This window comes from Chiloscyllium punctatum, chromosome 11 (assembly GCF_047496795.1).
Source record: "Chiloscyllium punctatum isolate Juve2018m chromosome 11, sChiPun1.3, whole genome shotgun sequence".
In the NCBI taxonomy this organism is placed as follows: domain Eukaryota; kingdom Metazoa; phylum Chordata; class Chondrichthyes; order Orectolobiformes; family Hemiscylliidae; genus Chiloscyllium; species Chiloscyllium punctatum.
Genome location: NC_092749.1, coordinates 23,217,241 through 23,236,565, shown reverse-complemented (window position 1 = coordinate 23,236,565; position 19,325 = coordinate 23,217,241). Strand labels below are relative to the sequence as shown.

The 19,325-nt window shown below is 38.8% G+C and overlaps 1 protein-coding gene across 3 annotated transcripts in view; it reads right to left on the bottom strand.

Annotated features, from left to right (window-relative positions):
* LOC140482824 (fasciculation and elongation protein zeta-2-like) overlaps positions 1-19,325 on the bottom strand; it is a 136,275-nt gene that overhangs the window by 72,495 nt on the left and 44,455 nt on the right. For all 3 annotated transcript variants that reach the window (XM_072580497.1, XM_072580496.1, XM_072580498.1), the window contains exon 2: positions 10,569-10,677. In XM_072580497.1, coding sequence (XP_072436598.1) covers positions 10,569-10,677 — 109 coding nt within the window. The remainder of the gene's footprint in view (positions 1-10,568; positions 10,678-19,325) is intronic.

The following is a 19,325-nucleotide window of genomic DNA, read 5'->3' as shown; positions in this document are numbered from 1 at the left end:
TTCTTAAACAGTGGCACCACGTTTAACAACCTCCAGTCTTCCGGCACCTCACCAGTGACTATCGATGATACAAATATCTCAGCAAGAGGCCCAGCAATCACTTCTCTAGCTTCCCACAGAGTTGTCGGGTACACCTGATCAGGTCCTGGGGATTTATCCACTGTTAACCATTTCAAGACATCCAGCACTTCCTCCTCTGTAATCTGGACATTTTGCAAGATGTCACCATCTATTTCCCCACAGGATATCTTCCATATCCTTTTCCACAGTAAATACTGATGCAAAATATTCATTTAGTATCTCCCCTATTTTCTGTGGCTCCACACAAAGGTCGCCTTGCTGATTTTGACGGGCCCTATTCTCTCCCTAGTTACCCTTTTGTCCTTAACTCCTTTGGATTCTCCTTAATTCTATTTGCCAAAGCTATCTCATGTCCCCGTTTTGCCCTCCTGATTTCCCTCTTAAGTATACTCCTACTTTCTTTATACTCTTCTGAGGATTCACTCGTTCTATTCTGTCTGTACCTGACATATGCTTCCTTCTTTTTCTTAACCAAACCCGCAATTTCTTTAGTCATCCAGCATTCCCTATAGTTACCAGCCTTCCCTCCCACCCTGACAGGAATATATTTTCTCTGGCTTCTTGTTATCTCATTTCTGAAGGCTTCCCATTTTCCAACCGTCCCTTTACCTGCGAACATCTGCCTCCAATCAGCTTTTGAAAATTCTTGCCTAATACCATAAAAATTAGCCTCTCTCCAATTTAGAACTTCAACTTTTAGATCTGGTCTATCCTTTTGCATCACTATTTTAAATCTAATAGAATTATGGTCACTGGCCCCAAAGTGCTCCCCCACTGACACCTCAGTCACCTGCCCTGCCTTATTTCCCAAGAGTAGGTCATGTTTTGCACCTTCTCTAGTAGGTACATCCACATACTGAATCAGAAAATTGTCTTGTACACACTTAACAAATTCCTCTCCACCTAAACCTTTAACACTATGGCAGTCCCAGTCTATGTTTGGAAAGTTAAAATCCCCTACCATAACCACCCTATTATTCTTACAGATAGCTGAGATCTCCTTACAAGTTTGTTTCTCAATTTCCCTCTGACTAGTGGGGTGTCTATAATACAATCCCAATAAGGTGTTCATCCCTTTCTTAATTCTCAGTTCCACCCAAATAACTTCCCTGGATGTATTTCTGGGAATATCCTCCCTTTGCACAGCTGTAATGCTATCCTTTATCAAAAATGCCACTCCCCCTCCTCTTTTGCCTCTCTTTCTATCCTTCCTGTAGCATTTGTATCCTGGAACATTCAGCTGCCAGTCCTGCCCATCCCCGAGCCATGTTTCCATAATTACTATGATATCCCAGTCCCACGTTCCTAACCATGCCCGGAGTTCATCTGCCTTCCCTGTTAGGCCCCTTGCATTGAAATAAATGCAGTTTCTGCCTGCCCTGACTGTTTGACTAAATTCTGTTCTCAGCTGTACCCGTCTCAGATCGATCTCTTTCCTCACTATCTCCCTGGGTCCCACCCCCCCACCCCACCTTACTAGTTTAAATCCTCCCAAGCAGTTCTAGCAAATTTCCCTGCCAGTATATTAGTCCCCTTCCAATTTAGGTGCAAACCGTCCTTCTTGTACAGGTCACTTCTACCCCAAAAGAGATTCCAACGATCCAAAAATGTGAATCCTTCTCCCATACACCAGCTCCTCAGCCATGCATTCATCTGCTCTATCCTCCTATTCCTGCCCTCACTAGCTCGTAGCACTGGGAGTAATCCAGATATTACTACCCTTGAGGACCTCTTTTTTAAAATTCTACCTAACTCTCTGTAATCTCCCTTCAGAGTCTCAACCTTTTCCCTTCCTATGTCATTGGTTCTGATGTGGATGATGACCTCCTGCTGGCCCCACTTCCCCCGTGAGAACATTCTGCACCCTCTCTGAAACATCCTTGACCCTGGCACCAGGGAAACAACACACCATTCTGCTTTTTCTCTGCTGGCCACAGAAATGTCTGTCTGTACCTCTTACTACAGAATCCCCTAACATAATTGATCTCTTGGAAGCCGACGTATCCCTCGTTGCATTAGAGCCAGTCTCAATACCAGCAACTTGGCTGTTCGTGCTACATTCCCCGGAGAATCCATCACCCCCTACATTTTCCAAGGTTATCTCAGAGTACAACATGACCTTGACCAGATGGGCCAAGTAGTAGCAAATGGAGTCTAATTTAGATAAACGTGAGGTGTTGCATTTTGCTAGGCAAATCAGGACAGGACGTATACACAGAAGAGGTAGATGGTGTTTAGTATGCTGGCCTTTATTGATCACTGCATGGAGTAAATGAGTTGTGATGTCATGTTGCAGCTATTCAGGACATTGGGGTTAGGCCAGGTTTGTAATACTGTATTTAATGCTGGCCGCCCTGCTGTAGGGACACTGTTGTGAAACTTAAAAGGGTTCAGAAAAGATTTACAAGGATGTTGCCAGGATTGGATGGTTTGAACTATAGGGAGAGGTTGAATAGACTGGCGCGATCTTCCCTGGAGCGCTGGAGGCAGAGGGGTGACCATTTGGAGATTGATAAAACCATGACAGGCATGGATAGGGTGAATAGCCAAGGTCTTTCCCCCACGGTAGGGGGGGGTCCAAAACTGGAGGGAATAGGATTAAAAATGAGAGGGGAAAGATTTAAAAGGGACCTAAGGGGAACTTTTCATGCAGAGAGGGATATTTGTATGGAATGAGATGCCAGAGGAGCTGGTGGAGGCTGATATAATTGCTACATTAAAGACATCTGGATGGGACCTGAATAGGAAGGATTTAGAGGGATATGGACCAAACGCAGGCAAATGGGACTAGACTAATTTAGGATATCTGGTCAGCATGGACAAGTTGGACTAAAGCGTCTGTTTCCATGCGATACAACCCTATGGCTAAGTGCAACACACTTCCATTATTTTCAACTGTGCAAATGATTCAGTGTTGGCAGATCAACAGTGTAATTTTGGTCTGTTCAGACAAATTTACAATACTTGCGAAAAAAACTGGAAATTACAAAATCAGCCTCATATTTTGGAAAGTTCACAGTTGTAAAGAATTGTGTGGAATATTTAAGAGTTTAACTGACTAAGCAAATGGATATCACAATTCCCTTTTCTCAAAGATAAGATACATCTTGCAATATTGTAAAACAATTAAACAAGATGAATAGTCATCAAGGTATATATAACACAGAGATTATTACTCCAGATTCCAAACATCCAAAGAAATACAGAAATATACAGGATCGTATGATGACCCTTGATGTGAAAGCAGCACAGCAAGGACATTTTTAATTCATTAAGATATCCATGGAATCTGTAAATGGTTTTAATAAAGTTTGAAAAGTACATTCAGTTGTAGTATTTGGCACATGCATTTGTCCAGGACATTATTGACAGGAGTGACCATCGCATTCTTTGTGGAAATAAAATTCCATATTCATATTTATGATACTCTTCATTATTCTACACAACACTATTACAGCATTAAATGGGTTAGACATTGAACAAGTCTAATAACTCAAGGACATCCATGTGGCACTGTGAGCCATCAGGAGCAGAGTTATGCTAAAATGAAACCTCCAATTTCATGGTTTGACATATCCCTTCATTCTACTATTATTGTCAAGCCAAAGAGTCAATCCTGCTTCAAATGAAGAGTGTAGAAGAGCATGCCAGGAGCAGCATACCAAAAAAAATGAGGTGTCAACCTGGTGAGCACAGAAATCCTTGTGTGCCAAAAATTCTAAGTAGCATGTGATAGTCCAAGTTAAGAAATTCTACAACCAATGAATCAGATCTATGCTCTACAGTCCTCCACATCCACTTATGAATGGAAGATGACATTTAAATAATTCATTGGAGGACAAGGCTCTCAATATACCTCCACCCTCAAAGATGCAGAAGCCAACACACTGCAAAAGACAAAGCAGAAGCATTTGCAAGTCAGCCAGAAGTGCTGAATTAATGATCCATTGTGGTCTCCTCCAAAGGTTCCCAGAATCACAGGTACAAGGCTTCAGTCAATTTGATTCACTGCAAGTGATACCAAGGAATAGCTGAATACTGCAAAAGGGTCTGGGCCCTGACAACATCAGGTCAATCATTCTAAAGTTTTCTGCTCCAGAATGTTCCACATGCCTAGCCAAGCTGCTCCAACGCACCTACAATGCTGGCATTAACCTGACAATTTTGGAAGGAAGAACAAAAGAACAGTATTATTTAAAAGGAAGAAAAACTGCAGAATACTGCAACACAAAATGAACTTGGGGGTACTTGTGTATAAAACACAAAGCTGGCACACAGGCACAGCAGGTAATCAAAGTGGTCAATGGAATACCAGCCCTTATTTCAAACTGGTTGGAATATAAAAGAGTACGGAAGTCTGAAGTGCTTTTAAGACCACATCTGGAGCAGTTTTGGTCCTCTCACTTAAGAAAAGATATTATTTCACTGCAGGCAGTATAGAGAAGGTTCACCTGATATGGAGCTTCTATGAGAAAAGTTTAAGCAAGTTGTGACTCTACTCATCGGAGTTCAGAAGGATGAGAGGTGCTCTCATTTTAAAAAATATAGGATTCTTAAGGAGCTTGATAGGATAGATGCTGAGAGGATGTTTCTCCCTCATGGGAGAGTCTAAGACCAGAGGGAATAGTCACAGAATTAAGGGGTTCCCATTTAAAACTGAGATGAGGAGGGATTTCTTCTCTCAGAGGTTTGAATGTCTTTGGAACTCCTTGCCACAGAAAGCTGTTGGGATAAAAGCCCCTGTATATGTAAGGCTGAGATAGATTCTTGAACAGTGGGAGAATCATGTATTATAGGAAAATGGCAAGAAAGTGAAAGTGAGGAGTGTCGGATCAGCCATGATTGTATTAAATGGTGGAGCAGGCTCAAGGGGCTAAATGGCCTACTCCCGTTCCTATTTCTTAGGGGCTCATGAACTAATGTGGAAAATTGCCCAGAAACATCCTGTACAAAAAATGGTCAAACTGAATCTAACCAATTCCTATCCCATCAGTTTACACTCATCAGTATAGTCATAGGAGTGATCATCAGTAAAATCGATCAGCACATATTTTGCAATAACCTGTTCACTGACGCTCAGTTTAGATTCCATCAGGGCCACTCTACTCATGACCTCATTACTGGCTTGGTTCAAACATGGACAAAATAACTGAATTTCAGAGGTGAAGCGAGAATGACTACCCTTGATATCAAGGTCATATTTAATAAAGTATGGCATCAAGGAGCTCTGACAAAACTGGAGTCAATGGAAATGTGGGAAAAACACTCCATGGGTTAGAATCATACCTGGCACAAAGAACGATGGTTGTTATTGTTGGACTTCAGTCATACCAGGACATCTCTATAGGAGTGGCCTAGGCCCAACTACCTTCAACGAGCAGTGAAATCGACGTTTCGGGCAAGATGAAGGGCTCTTGCCCGAAAACATCGATTTCGCTGCTCGTTGGATGTTGCCTGAACTGCTGTGCTCTTCCAGCACCATTAATCCAGAATTTGGTTTCCAGCATCTGCAGTTATTGTTTTTACCCAACTACCTTCAGCTGATTTACAAAGGAGGTCAGAATTTGGGATGTTAGCTGATAATTGCAGTGTGCTCAGCACCATTCACAATTCGTCAGTTAATAAAACAGTCCACATCATCCAAAGGTAGCAAAACCTGGACAATATCCAGTTTTAGACAGATTGGAAATTAGCGTTCACACTACACAGATGCAAGGCAATGACCATCTGCAACAAAGGAGAACTTAACTATCAGCCCTAGACATCAGTGGCATTACCATCACTGAATCCCTCACCATCAACATGCTTAGCATTATTGTTGACCAGAAGCTGAAATGGCTCATACACAAATATTTTGGCTTCAAGAGCAAGTCAGAGGCTAGGAATCACAGAGTGAATAACTAATCTCCTGTCTCCCAAAAACCTATTCACAATCTATGAGATGGTTATGGAAAACTCCACTTGCCTGGATGTGTACAACTTCCATCTCAATCAAGGAGCTTAGCAGAATCCAGGCCAATGCATCCATTTGATTGGCAACACATTCACAAACATTCATTGCCTCCGCCACCAACACACATTATACTACCTACAGAAGCACGGCAGAATTCACTAAGTGTCCTTACTCAGCTCCTTCCAAATCCATAATCACTACCACGTAGAAGGACAAGGGCAGCAGATATATGGAACGTTACCACTTGCTAGTTCCCCCTCCAACCCACTCACCATCCTGAAGTGGTCATATATTGCTGCTCCTTCAGTTCCACTGGGTCAAAATCCTAGAACTCCCTAACATGATGGCAGAAGGATGAACAGAGGTCTGTTTACAAGCAGCTGTATGCAATACAGTTAAACAAAACAGCAAGCCAAAGCAGGGTAAAAGTAGTGTTGTGAATTTGACAATTTTACTTTTGCTTCTACATCTTTGCCAGAGTTGACCAGCCTATTTAATGGTATTTATTAGAGGGCTTGCATTAAGAAGTTCCTTGGGAACACTAGTCTTCAAGACTGTGGCAAACCTAAGTAAGGAGGCTCTATAATTTGCTCCATTCAGACAATGACCATTTCTAGGTACGCTGCCAATGAACACAACTAGAGGGCTGAATCAACTGACTAGAAAAGCAAGAGATCCAATGTTACAGAATTTTGGAACTAGACTCTGTGCTACATCTGTGGGGAATCACACAGCTGCTTGTACTTGTAAAAAACTTATTGAATTAATTAAAGTGAAATTTACCTTCACCTTTATTTGAATATAATTTGTCTGTTAATTCATGTTTAATTTGCATTGATCCTCATTCACATTAAAGTAGAAGTTACTAAGAATAAAACCATCTTGATAATTTCTTCATTTTAGAGCATTTTGGTTCACAGCTCCTCCATTGGGATTGTAACGAAATTGGTGTACTTGATAGAGCTTGTAAAGGTGACATCACAAAACTAAATGAGAACACTTTACAACAGTGACAACTGATCTAAAGTAAGACTATAACGGGCAATAATAATTAAGGCCTGCAAATGAGGAATCCATACTCTGGACACACACACACACACACCAATGATTTTTTGTGTGTGTGTGTGTGTGTGTGTGTGTGTGTGTGTGTGTGTGTGTGTGTGTGTGTGTGTGTGTGTGAGAGAGAGAAGTATGAACTCCTAACATTAATTCTGTACAGAACTGTACAAATGCCTGGTAACTGGGTCTAATGTCCTTCAAATCATACCAGTTAATTCCTGAGTTGGAATGACTGCAAGCTGTAATCTTTTGGTACTGTATGGGCAACTGGGTCCACAAACTTTTTTGATGGGGACCCCATCAGATAAATTTATAATAGGAAATTAAGACAATTGGGCAGCTAACTGGAATTTAGTTTAACAACGATGAAGTCAGTTGAACTGCAAATTCTCGGCTGCAGTTGACAAAAGTCAGATCCCCTCTGAAATAGAACGCCTGCTATAACTGATATGGACGGATGTTAATATAAAGTAAAGTAGTTATTTCTGAAACCTCTCTCATTTTTCCTTCAAAAGTCTGCTGTTTTATGCCCAAGCCAAAGCTCATTACAAACTTTTTCACAACAGAATACTAAAAACATGTTGAACGCTTTAGTACAGATGAAAAAGTATCAAAATTAACTGCAAATAATAGAATATTAGTTAACTCAATATAGGCAGTTCTACTGTGAATTTGATATATCAAGTAGATAAACCACTGTGAATGAAACACTAACAGAATGTTTGTATAGTTTGTCATTCTTAGAAATGCATACAGAATTGAAAAAAGCTACAGTAAAAGGTCCTACCCATCAGGATTAGCACACCCTTCAAGTTTATGAGCAATATACCAATAGATCAACTTAATTTCAATAACTGGACAAATATATAAAAGCATAGAGGCATGTATTGGTGGACAGAAAATCAATCTGCATTTTATTTTTAAAATTCTTCAAAATAGTTTTAATAGCATTTATTCCTCTGAATACACAACCACAACTCATTGTAGAAAGTAGTTTTCTTCAAGTTAATCAAAATAGAGGTTCCCCTAATCATTGTCATATTACCAATTATACCCGGCTTCACAAAAAAGGGCACAATTCCCAAATGGTAGGCCAATATACGGCAGTTTAGTTATAACTGCAGCATTAAATATTATATTTTGCAGCATTGGTTAATCATTTCCACTTTCATACTTTTTTGACAGTTGTATCGTCACAAATGTTCTGTGTTTGCTGGCCTAACTCAGTTTGGATTCATTTAGATGTCAACAAAATTTACAGGATCAGCAATGAAGATGCTCACTTTCAGACAAGTGTCTCAATTGATTAAAAACATTGGTAGCCTTCTGATTTTTATTTATTACTATCTTCTGTAATTGGATGGAATCAGCTGTGCACAAATACTCAAGAATAAAATCTCAAAAAAGAACAGGTTCAATTAACAGTACACATGTTTTTGAAGTAAGTAATAAATGCTTACAAATGTTTTCATGAAACATCTTCGATAGATTTTACACAATGACCTTTGCTCACTACCTGTGACTCATGTTTGAAGGTAGGTTCTGCGTTGTTGTGCGTAGACAAAGAGAGACAATGAAATTAAATGCTTTTTGCACTGCACAAGAAAAGTGGCTGGACAAGTTACATCATTAAGTGTCACAAAAATAAATCTTTCTAAATTCTAGCTAACTTTGAATTACATTTTTTGCCCACAAGTTTAGATTTTTCTAAGAGAATCACGTAGCTTGTTGCCTAGTTTGTGGTTTGTAGGACAATCCAAATGGCACATCTGAAAGTAATGAAGTGGTGGTTTCGATGTTGGACAGAGGTGGACAAAGTCAAAAGGAGCATGATATCCAACATGTACTTCCCAAAAGACAGAAGAACCCTACCTGATTTGCCTGCAAACTTTCAGATGTTAAAAATCACACAATGCCAGGTTATAGTCCAATAGGTTTATTTGGAGGTACTCGCCTTCAGAGTGCTGGTCCTTCATCAGGTAGCTATGGAGTAGGAACAGAAGACACAGAATTTATAGTAAAAGATTGCAGTGTCATGAAAATGAAATGATATATTGAACAAACCAACAATCTAGGTTTGCTCACTTTATCGTCTCAGTTGCATGACAATCTAGTCTTTTGCTATAAATTCTGTGTCTTACGATCCTGCTCCACAGCTACCTGATGGAGCAGCACTCCGAAAGCTAGTACTGTACTTCCAAGTAAACCTGGTGTTGTGACCTCTAATATCTGAAAGTTTGCAGGCAAAATCAGGCAGGGTTCTTCTGTCTTTTGGGAAGTACATGCTGAATATCTGGAAGGACAGAAGTATATTAGCTACAATAACGAAGAGAAAATCTTACCTCCAGATTCAATTGTAAAGCACCGTCTTCAATTAACTAACTCAGTATGGCTCAGACTATAACTTCCTGTACTGTATTTGGATTCAGAAATCAACAGCCTTACATTTTAAAAAACTTGATAGATGTACAAAATCTCATGCAAGTACACAGCTGGGTAATCTCCATGTTGGAATATGCAAGAAGTTATTCACTAGAAAAAGAGAGCCAAAAGCAGCTTTGGACGGATTCAAGACGACTAAAGGGGGCACCTCAGAGAGACAGTAAAGTGTAACAATGATAACGTTTCCTTTAACTTTGATTTGCCATGCGTGACTAGCTCAATGAACTGTGTAGTCCCCTTGGAGTGTAACAGACAACCCTTATAAATGTTATTGCAGCTTCAAAAGTCCAAAACATTTCTTTGACATAGAGAGTTACGTGGAATGTGTTAGATTTCCTTTACGCCTCTTCCATTAGAGTATAGCAAAGGAATGAGGGATTTCAGATTTCATTCATTAGCTTATAAGCTTGCAACAGGAACGCCAAATTGGATTTATTAGAGAGGTTTTAGCAGTAGGGAACAGTAATATCTGTGGATTGTTGATATTATATATTATTTCCTATTTGTAGCATTCAAACTAGGCTGAACTGACAACATTATTCCTGGTTAGAATGAAGAGAACTGGGTAACCTCCCAGTCAATCTCTGCTATAAGTGCCTGGGTGTTTAGTCTATGGAGAACCACATCCAAAACTGAACTGGCAGCCGTGCCTAAACAAGGTTATCAAGCTGCCTTTATATTTGCAGAGTTTTCATTTGAATTCTGGAAGAGTTGACAGTTTTATCTGAATATGTAAGTCTGGTGCCATAAGCAGATCAAAGGGACACAATAATTACAAATTCTGCATGAAAATACCAATATAAAAAAAGATAATAAACCTACATCTATTTAAACAAGCTTTTTGTTATTGGTACTTCAATCATCAATTGCCAAAAGATTGGGCTTAAAAATACAATTATTATTCATAAATCATATGCAGTAACCCATGACAGTATATGGACTGTTTCACATAACTGAAAAGTTGATTTTGTAAGCAGAAAGAAAAGTCTACAGATTCAATGTTGCCCAAGCCAGTCAATGGTGAATTACTCACCGCCTTTTCTGACAGATTCAATGTTGGCAGGTGCAAAGCACGGGTGTGCGATGTCTTCCAGTCCACGGCCATTACGTTACCATAGTTATCAGTCAGTGCATTCCAAATCCTGGAGAGAAAACAGATGCATTAACAGAATGGCAATGAGGTAATTGACTGTCCACAATCTGGCAGAAATTCAACTTTATCTCAAGCAAATAATATAATCTTCAATATAATCCAGAAGTATCTCAAACAAAAATTACATACAAATCAAAATTTATGTTTAGAATATCAGATGTTTAAGCTTTACGGTCTTTGAGTTTCCAACATATTTATGATATTCTGTCTCAATGGGCATCGAGGAGCAGCATAATATGAATACACAGCCAAACTACCCAAAATTTCATCACCTTGCTCCCATTTAGTCCAGGTAGTAAAGGATACAAAAGCAGAGCAACAATGTTTCTTTCCTTTGTAGAGAAGTATCTAAACAATGTTGGCACAGATCTTACAAAGCCTCTTCCGCTAAGGAACAGTATATAAAGGAAAGACGAGGTGAAGAAAACCATTTGATCAAAAGTTTACAGTAGTAACTTTTATATAGCCTATACTTAAGGCAAATTCTAACTTAGAAAATATACTGTAACAAAAGTAATTTAAATGCAGTTTGTGTGACAGTGAAACAATACCAAATCAAGCAGGAAGACCTTGTATGTTTTAATGATAACTATATTATCTGATGAGTACTTATTGTAGATCAACATAATTATTACATGCACCCTTGAATGATTGAAGTGGCATCTGGTTTCTAGAGTAGGGTTCTTAATCCAACCAGAATGCATGTTTCAAGTGGTATTATTATCTGTTGCATACAGTAACTGAAGCAGCGATTATAACTCAAATTAAAGGTTCATTATCAGAGGCTGACTGGAATTTATCAGTTGGTCTCCAAACACCCTGAGATGTCAAGGACTTGACTGTTTCATGAAAACACCTACCTGATGGAAAACCAATGAGCCATTGCTCCAGATCGGCTTTGAGCACTCTACAGCTGTTAGCTATCATCTAGAAAGATTCTACCTCAAAAATGGTGACCAGCTGATCAAACTCATTTTTATTTAAAAGTTTACAAAGTTGGAAAGAACATATGCTCTGGATAGCCTTCTACTAATCCACCACCTTCAAGAGCCTGCTGTTGTTTTTAATTAGTTTATGAGCCTGCTCTTTGGCAAATAAATGACTAAATGGAGGAAGATAACATCCAAGTAACTATTTCACACATTATGTAGGGATGCCTGTGTGACTCCAATGTTGACATTCTGAAACAAGATCCTGCTGCATGTTCCAAAATCTTCCAATGCGGTGGTTCTCTCCTCAGCTCCATCAGAAACAAATACAAACAAGTATCCCTTTAAGTAGCACTTGAAATCAACATTAAATTCATGTCCACTCACAGTTATCTACTGTTATGAGAGTGTTAGATGCAGTACTGGCACCAAAATGACATGCAGCCTCTTTGATAGTGCTTGTAGACATTTTAAGTAACAAGCGGCTGTTTAAAACTCCTCCTTCAAGCACTGGTTTCAGTTACTTTACCAAATTGTGTGTTAAGCAAAGATTAAACCAACAATGTAGCTTAAAACACTATCGTGATCACTTCAGGGGCTCTTTAATATTCAATGTTTTGGCCTCAACTATTTTCTATTGGAGAGAAATCCACAGGTTTGCCACACTCTGGGTGAAGAAATGTCCCCTCATCTCTGTACTAAATGTCCTATCCTACCTAAGTCCTTACAAGGTAGCCCTTGGTTCTGGACTCCTGGATCATCAGGTATATCTTTCCTGCATTTACTCTGCCTAGTCCTGTTAAGAATTTCGTAGGATTCTAAGATTCTCCCTTCATTCTTCTAAACTATGGCCTTAATATGGCCCTAATTGATCCAGTCTATCAAAGTTAGTTCTATCAACCCAGGCATCAGTTTATTAAATCTTTGTTGCACTCTCCATAATCAGAACATCCTTCGCCAGAAAATTGCACACAATACTCCAAGTAAGGTGTCACTGAGGCAATTGCAAAAAGACAGCCCTGCTCCTGTACTCTAAACCTCTCAGCATGAATGCCAATACACCATTTTCCTTCTTCACCATCTGTTGCACCTGCATGTTAACTTTCAGCAACTGTTGTTTATGGGCACCCAAGTCTGGTTGTACTTCCTCATTGGCAGTGCAACAGAATTTCAAACAAGAATCTTCATTCCATGTGATTTGAAAAGCTGAATCAACGGTCTACCAAATTTATTCAACAATCTCCATTGTTTTGTCATACGTTGCAGTTTAATTTCTAAATCTAAGGCATCTTGACCCCAAGCAATAATCTGCACAGCTTTAGCTGCACCTTAGTTTTTAATTATTGAACACATGCTCTCATAATCCCTTGCAAGAACTTTTGGGATTTGAATTACATTCATGAGGAAGAACTCAGATTTACATAGCAGCTTTCACTAGACCCAATCATCTCACAGCCAGTTAAGTATCTGAACTGTGATCAGATAAACACAGAGAAAGAAAGCAACCAATTGTATCCAAGCAAGGTTCCATAACCATCAAGGAGGTAAATGATCCAATAATATGGATCATTGGCATCAGTTGGGCAATAAATATTGCCCACAATGATGAAGAATAGCAGTTAACATCCTGAGATTGTTTACATTTGCCTGAGAAGAGACAGGTGCTTGGTTAAATTTCTTATCCACCAGTCGGGCAGATAGTGAGGACATGACAAAGTCTCCAGAGGGATATAGGCAAGCTAAGTGAGCTGGCAAATGGAATACAATATGAGAAAATGTGAAGTTATGTACTTTAGCAGGAAGAGGAGAGGAGATGAATGTTAATGAATAGAGAAACTGCAGACAACTACAGCAGAGAGGATTTTGAGGGTTCTCATGTATAAATCAAAAAAAGCCAACATTCAAGTTCAGCAAGTAACAGGGAAAACAATTGGAATGTTGGACATCATTTCACAGGCAATAGAGTAGAATAATAGGAAAGCCTTACTAAATCCATGCAAGGCACTATTTAGACCATACTTAAAATACTCTGAACAATTCTGGTCCTTTTATTGAAGGAAAGGTAATGACATTTAAAGAAGTCCAAATAAAGGTTCATTAGGTTGTTTCCAGGTATGGAGGAATTGTCTTCTGGAGAGGTTGGGTGGGTTGGTCCTATATACAGTGTAGAAGAATGAGAGAGGACCTTATTGAAATATGAGCAACTCTTGATGGGGTAGAGCAGAGAGATTGTTGGAAGAGTGTTCGACTAAAGGGCATAATCTCAAAGTAAAACAGAGATGAGGAGGCATTTCTTGTCTAAGATTATCAATCCATAAAAATCTCTGCCACAGAGGTCTGTGGAGGCTGGTTTGTTAAGGATATTCAATGTTGAGATAGACAGATTTTGAATCAGTAAAGAAGTCAAGGCTCATGGGGGAGAAGCTGGAAAGTGAAGTTGATGATGATCAGATCAGCCATTATTCCATTGAATAATGAAGCAGACTCAATGGGCTAAATGGCCTACTTCTGCTCCTGTGTGTTATGGTCAGACCTCCAACATTGTACATTTCTTTAGTATTGCACTGAAATGACAGGCAACATTATGAGCTCAAATCTCTGAATGCAGCTTAAACATAATAATGTCCTGACCCAGAGACTCAGAGCCACAAGTGCCAAGGATAATGGTCAGTAAATTGGCTCCTACTGCCTTATTTCCAGGGTAGAGAAGGCTTTTGCCCGAAACGTTGATTTCGCTGCTTGTTGGATGCTGCCTGAACTGCTGTGCTCTTCCAGCACCACTAATCCAGTATTTGGTTTTCAGCATCTGCAGTCATTGTTTTTACCTTAGAGAATTGGGCAGCCATGCCAAATGTCAAGGCTAGCAAACGGCAGGAAAATTAGAATATACAGTATTTTGTGAGTCAGTGACATCAAGGGACAGGAACATTTGGTGACGTACAGTTCAGGAAGGTGCATAAAGAAGAGACCATTTCTAATGCAACATGAGATGCAAGGAAAGCTAAGAAGTTTAGCATTGGATCTAAATCAGGTCAGTTAAGAGCCAGAGAAAGGAGGCACAACAACAGCATCTTACAGGGGAAACTTCCACCGCCAGGCGAATATATCCATACACTTTGAACATGCTTGAAAAATAAGATAGTATATTCCATGTATTAAATTAATATTTTACAGATAATAAAATTGGTACACAGACATTATAAATAAAAGAAAACTTACAAAGAGGAAGAAACATCTACACATTGCTTTCATCACAGGATTAACTTGATCCCAAGAGCATTTATAATTTAATTTTTTTTTAGCAAGGAAAATGCTGAGTAGCTAAACCCTCCCTCTTATTAACAAAATATGTAATCAAGATGCTGCAGAAAAATAAAGCTGAAAAGTTAATAATGATTACAGATAATGGCATAGCAATATATAAAACAGGGCATCTCAAACAGCAGGCCGAAACCCTCAATGGGGTGGACTAATGAAACTTGGGGGTTGTGACTCCCAAATCTGTAACAACGGTCATGAAATACATCAGTGCCCTAATATGTCAAAACACTATTAGAAACAGACTCTATTTCAGTTCATATCACATTTGGAAACTACAAACACTGCTTTAGATAATTTCTAAATAGCTTTCATAAATAGAGCTTGAATTTATTTCTCTCAACTTAAATTCCACTGCAATTTCTCATTAATATTCACAATTTTACTGAAAGACCCCATAAGCAATAGGTAGATAAATATTACTTTTTTTCCCCCCTGTGCACTTCTTTTAGGGAAGCTTGCAAAATGTGGCACTAAACCACAAGTATCCGACCCTGTTCTGATATTAAATTGACCTTTTTAAAAAAATACAGCAATATGTACAATACTTCTTTAAGAGTGGCATACAAGGACAATGATCTGTAAATATAACTCCTTGTGTGACACAATTATAAATGCTGCCTATGATTCATGAAAGACACACTATCTAGAATGCACAATAGGGACTGAGAGGAGGCAGCATAGGGTCAGAGAAAGCAGCATTGCAATGGGTTACATCAATGGTAGTTTTCTGCCTGAAGTATACACCAAAATTCTCAGTGGTATTTTAATCAGTTGTCACCAAAAGGCAGGCTTTTTCCTCCTGTTCACCCATGAAACATTGAATGAATGCATGTTTTATTACAATTCAAATACAAAGAGTCTTCTGCAAGTTTCAGACATTCACAACGAGTTCTGCTCTGGGCTACAGTACTACAAATGATTTTATTTTCATTTATACAACAACTCTCAGGAGAAACATGTACACTTCAGTTATACAAATCCATGGCCATTACCGGAGCCAGGCAATAAGCTTAAGGAACTGCTGGTTGATTAATATAAAATTGCCAATTTTGAATACCATGCATCTCAAATAGCAATTTAAAGTCATAGTCATAAAGAGGCAAGTTTACATGCTTAAAATGATACAACAAATGGTAAGTGTAAGAACAAGGAAAATAATGTTGACCAAAAGTCCTTTAGAATGCCAAATCATTTGAAATTAAACTAGGTTGATAGTATCCACTGGTGATTCAGAAGATCAGGAATGTATGTCTCATGTCACAATTCATAACCTAACCTGGCACTTCAGCACAAGGGAATGGTGCATTGTCCAAAACAGCATTTTTAGTTGAGATGTCAAATTGAAGGATGCTTGTGGCTCAAACAGACAAGGATCTGAAGACCCTCTTCAAAAAAGGCAGAAAACTCTTCTACTCCAACATCTGGTATACCAAAAACAGTTTGGTTAGTTGTGCATTTTTATACACTTTGAGACTATACAGTGCTGCTACATTTCTCTATAATTAGCTTCAAAGTAACAGGAACTCATTTTTGAAACACTTTTGAGTGATGTCATAAAATAATGTGAAAATAAAAAGTCTCTCTTCAAAATATTCTCCTAGTTCCCTAATTAGAAGTGTTACTGTAAACAACACCACCAACAAGGATGAACACATTGTTTTTCAAGTGGATGGGGACAGATTCCTGTAATATGTAAAATGGCAGCAATGCTTGTCTAATTGTCATTGAACTTCACAGTAATTCAGTGTTTCTGAAGCACTCTGACAAACAATGAGGTATATATTAACATTAACAATTCACTTTTCTTCAAAACATTCAACTTACATTCTTTGCTTCAGTTTTAAATCAACACAAAATCTTTTTACAAAATAGCGTAATTTTCAACAGTGAAGTGTGAATTAGATGGAATAAATTTGACACAGCCATATAGAGAACATTTTGATGCACTCTCATGATAGAACAATTACAGTGTAGGAAACCATTCACCTCATCAAACAAGCGTTTGACATAGTGCCTTTCTCCTGTCTTTTCCCCATAATGCTAGAGATTTTCCAGCATTTTCTCTTTTGATTTCAGATTTTCAGCATTCCCAATAGCTTGCACATAAAAATAAAGGTTTGCTCCATTTGTGCTCTATAAAGAGAGATTTTGAATAATTTTAAAAATGGGTTCTTCATGTGATTGATGATACAGATTAAAATATTTGTTTTATAAAACAACAGTTAAGCTGCATTAATCAAACAGCATCAAGCTGCCATAGAGTCATAGAGATGTACAGCATGGAAACAGAGCCTTCGGTCCAACCCATCCATGCTAACCAGATATCCCAACCCAATCTTGTCCCACCTGCCATCACGCGGCCCATATCCCTCCAAAGCCTTCCTATTCATATACCCATCTAGATGCCTTTTAAATGTTGCAATTGTACCAGCCTCCACCACTCCCTCTGGCAGCTCATTCCATACATTTTAAAGGAAAATCATTATATTTTAAAAAGTATTTTGAAACAGTGCTCAATTGCACTGGCTTATCACAGAATTCCCATTCCAGTAGGGGAAAAAAATAGTTTTCAAGCATTAACTAAAGAAAAAAATTCTAATTCCTTTCAACATTGATTGAATGCCAGCATTCAGGGTGAGAGAGAGACCTTTTGTTGTCCTGAAACCCTTTTGTCTGGCTGATAGGTAAGTGACCTCTAGTACACAGTCACTTTACACCTGATACCAGAGGAACTGAAGGTTAGTTTTTCAACCATGACTTTCACCTTAATTATTCTTAACCTGGTTGGTACTCATGAGAACATTCAGTCCCAATAGCATACTCCCAGTAGAGTCGAAACTGCCTTTTAAATCTCTATATTTGTGTATATTTCAAAAGGAAAAAAAAACAAACCATGTCTGCAGTTTGCAACATAATCTGCAAGATGACTTGCTACTGAGCAGGGAGATCATCAGCCCCTTGTTATCTTCAAAATTGCAAGATTCAGCTTTGTCTGTTTGTTCTGCATGGGTTTCCTCCTGGTGCTCTGGTTTCCTCCCAGCGATGTACAGGTTAGGTGAATTGGCCATGCTAAATTTCCCATAGTGTCCAGGGAAATGCAGGCAATGTGGATTAGCCACCAGAAGGGCAGGGTTATGGGGAACCGCTGGGTCCAGGTGAGCTCTTTGGAGGGTTGGTTAGGACTTGATGGGCTGAATGGCCTGCTTCAACACTGTAGGGATTCTACAATTCTATGAGTTGTCACTTATGCCCACCCTACTTGAAGTGTGGTTCTTTCAAGTTGCCTTTGCATTGTAGGTGTGACACTCCTTGTGTGTGTTTCTTCCAGACAGCCACTTAAACTTACATTGCAGCTATTTTTGGCCAAGCGTACCTGTATTTAAAAAAAAAATTTTGAGACTACATGTTAAAAAAGTCCATAGTACTTCAGGGTTCAGACACATGTTCATAACATGGGTTGTTATGAAGTTTAAGGCATGCACTGTATCTTTAAGAGAGTGTGAAAGCTGGCAAGCACCTAACTGGGACAAAGTGTACTGGACAATTGAAAGATGCAACATTTTGGCTGTAACCGTGATACTTTGTTGTTTTCACTGCAGTTCAATTTTAACCAGTTTTAAATTATGCCCCAAGATATTAAAACCCAATCAAATTTGAAATTCACTGTTTTCACAGCATTGAACCAATGAGACAATCCAACGTTTTGGGGTATAAAAGCAGGCATTTTGGACAGTTAGCAGAGAAGGAACACTTTCTGCCATTGACAGACTGCTATTCAAAACACTCTGATAGGTACCATTTTCATATGAAACATCTTTGCAGCAGAAGACAGAGGATGACCCAGGGAAATCTACAAACAGAGCAGGATGACAGCCGCTGTCTGGCTTTGAAAATTGATTTGCTGTAAATTCAATTGGGGCTTTATCTGATCAGTATATTGTTATAGAGAGTGGGAGGTAGATGACAAATCTTTAAAGACAAAGGAGGCTTAGAGTTGTAAACAGTTGTTGTTCAATGTTCACTTTTGGAGTTAAAGAAATTAATTGTTAATTTTTTCCTAAAATAGTGGAATTTGGGTAGTTCTCTGTCACTCATACTTTAACAGATTACGAGGCAAGGTGAGCTTTTCTGTATGTTTGGTTTAATTAGCAGAAGAGTTTACCGTTGTGTCATAACAGAGTCAATATCTTCCTTATTTTACAGACTTCATTATTTGCCAAACCCTCTACCTTCATCTCTAGCAATTTTGAGATATTACTTCTGATACTACTTCTCCTTCTTGAATTCTTTGCACACACATTACCTGTAATATCGACATACCCAAGTAGATCCAAAAGTAATCCTGGCGTTTACCACTTTCATCCCTTCTCCAGCCCAAGTTACACCC